This window comes from Aplysia californica, unplaced genomic scaffold (assembly GCF_000002075.1).
Source record: "Aplysia californica isolate F4 #8 unplaced genomic scaffold, AplCal3.0 scaffold00339, whole genome shotgun sequence".
Classification (NCBI taxonomy): Eukaryota; Metazoa; Mollusca; class Gastropoda; order Aplysiida; family Aplysiidae; genus Aplysia; species Aplysia californica.
The window spans coordinates 222,593-223,910 of NW_004797609.1; the positions used below are offsets into that span (position 1 = coordinate 222,593).

A 1,318-nucleotide genomic window follows, 5' to 3' on the forward strand; every position below is an offset into this window, starting at 1 on the left:
TGTGTGTGAATGGATGTGTTTGTGTGTGTGTGTCTGTGTGTGAATGTGTTTCTGTGTGTTTGTGTGTGTGTGTGTGTGTATTTGTGTGAATGGATATGTTTGTGTGTGTGTCTGTGTGTGAATGTGTTTTTGTGTATGGATGTGTTTGTGTGTTTGTGTGTGTGTATGTGAATGTGTTTGTGTGTGTGGAAGTGTTTTTGTCTTTGAGTGTGAATGGGTTGCTATGTGTGTGTGTTTGTGTGTGGGTATTTGTCTGTGTGTGCGTGACTTTGTGTGTGTACATGTGTTCGTATGTGCCAGGGTGAAAAAAGTGTGAATTATTGTTGTTGCTGTTATTGTCATCTTTATTGTAATTAGAATTAATATTGTTATCATTTAATGTACGAGTGTTGTTATTACCAGTGGTATTACTATTATCATTATTATCACTGCAATATTATATTACAAATAGTAGTATTTTTACCAATATCATCTTTTAGTACTTTTATTATTATTGTTGCCATAATTTTCCACCTCTTAAATAAGCTAATAGTGTAGATAGTGTTAAACCCATACCATTTTCATTTTGCCCGTGATTTTTTTTTTCTGAATTCTATTGTTATTGTGATTGAAATATGTGTCACGACGCGGTGGAATCAGGATGTCAGGGTTGCCTGGTTTCAGAGGTAAAATTAACGAAAAAATGGCCGCCAAAGTTTGGTTACTTCCAAATCCCGAGAGTCCTTGGAAGCTGAAAATTACGATTTAGGTGCCATTAATCAATGTTTTGCAGTAAAACCCACACAAAAATGTGTTTTTAAATGGACAGAAAAGATGTTGAGTGAAAAAAAAAAGAAAATTAGATAAAAATTGCTCATTGGCCCCCAAAAAAAGAAAATTTGGAGAAAAAAAAATGCAGATTTCTTTCATTTCATTATTTCGACAAGCGCCTGATTTCATCACGATGCCTCACACACGACATAATTATAATTCTACTTCCTTCCCCCAGACCCGTCACGGTCCCCTCTGGGCCCGGCATCGCGGCGCATCAGCAGCATGAGCACCTTCAACCGCTCGGCCAGCGTGGACTCCAAGCTGGGCTCGTCCGTGTCGAAGCCCAAGGAGGAGGACCAGCAACTGCTGCCCGTCATGCCCAATATACGGCTGCCCTTTGTGCAGCCTGCCGTTCTGCCAGGTGAGAGGGCGTTGTTTTTTGGGGGGGTTTTTTCTTCTTTTTGTGCGTGTGTATGTATGTGTGTTGGGTTTTTATTTTGGTTTTTTTTTCCCCTTTTTTTGTGTGTGTATGTTTGTGTGTTGTATTGGTTTTTTTTGGGGGGGA

At 39.4% G+C, this 1,318-nt stretch overlaps 1 protein-coding gene across 1 annotated transcript in view; it reads left to right on the forward strand.

Moving 5' to 3' along the window:
• The window catches only part of LOC101851512 (diacylglycerol kinase delta), a gene marked incomplete in the record, with an annotated part of 91,327 nt that overhangs the window by 69,959 nt on the left and 20,050 nt on the right, over nucleotides 1-1,318 (forward strand). Inside the window, 1 exon segment of the mRNA XM_035970923.1 lies at nucleotides 989-1,174. Within this exon segment, the coding sequence (XP_035826816.1) occupies nucleotides 989-1,174 (186 nt within the window).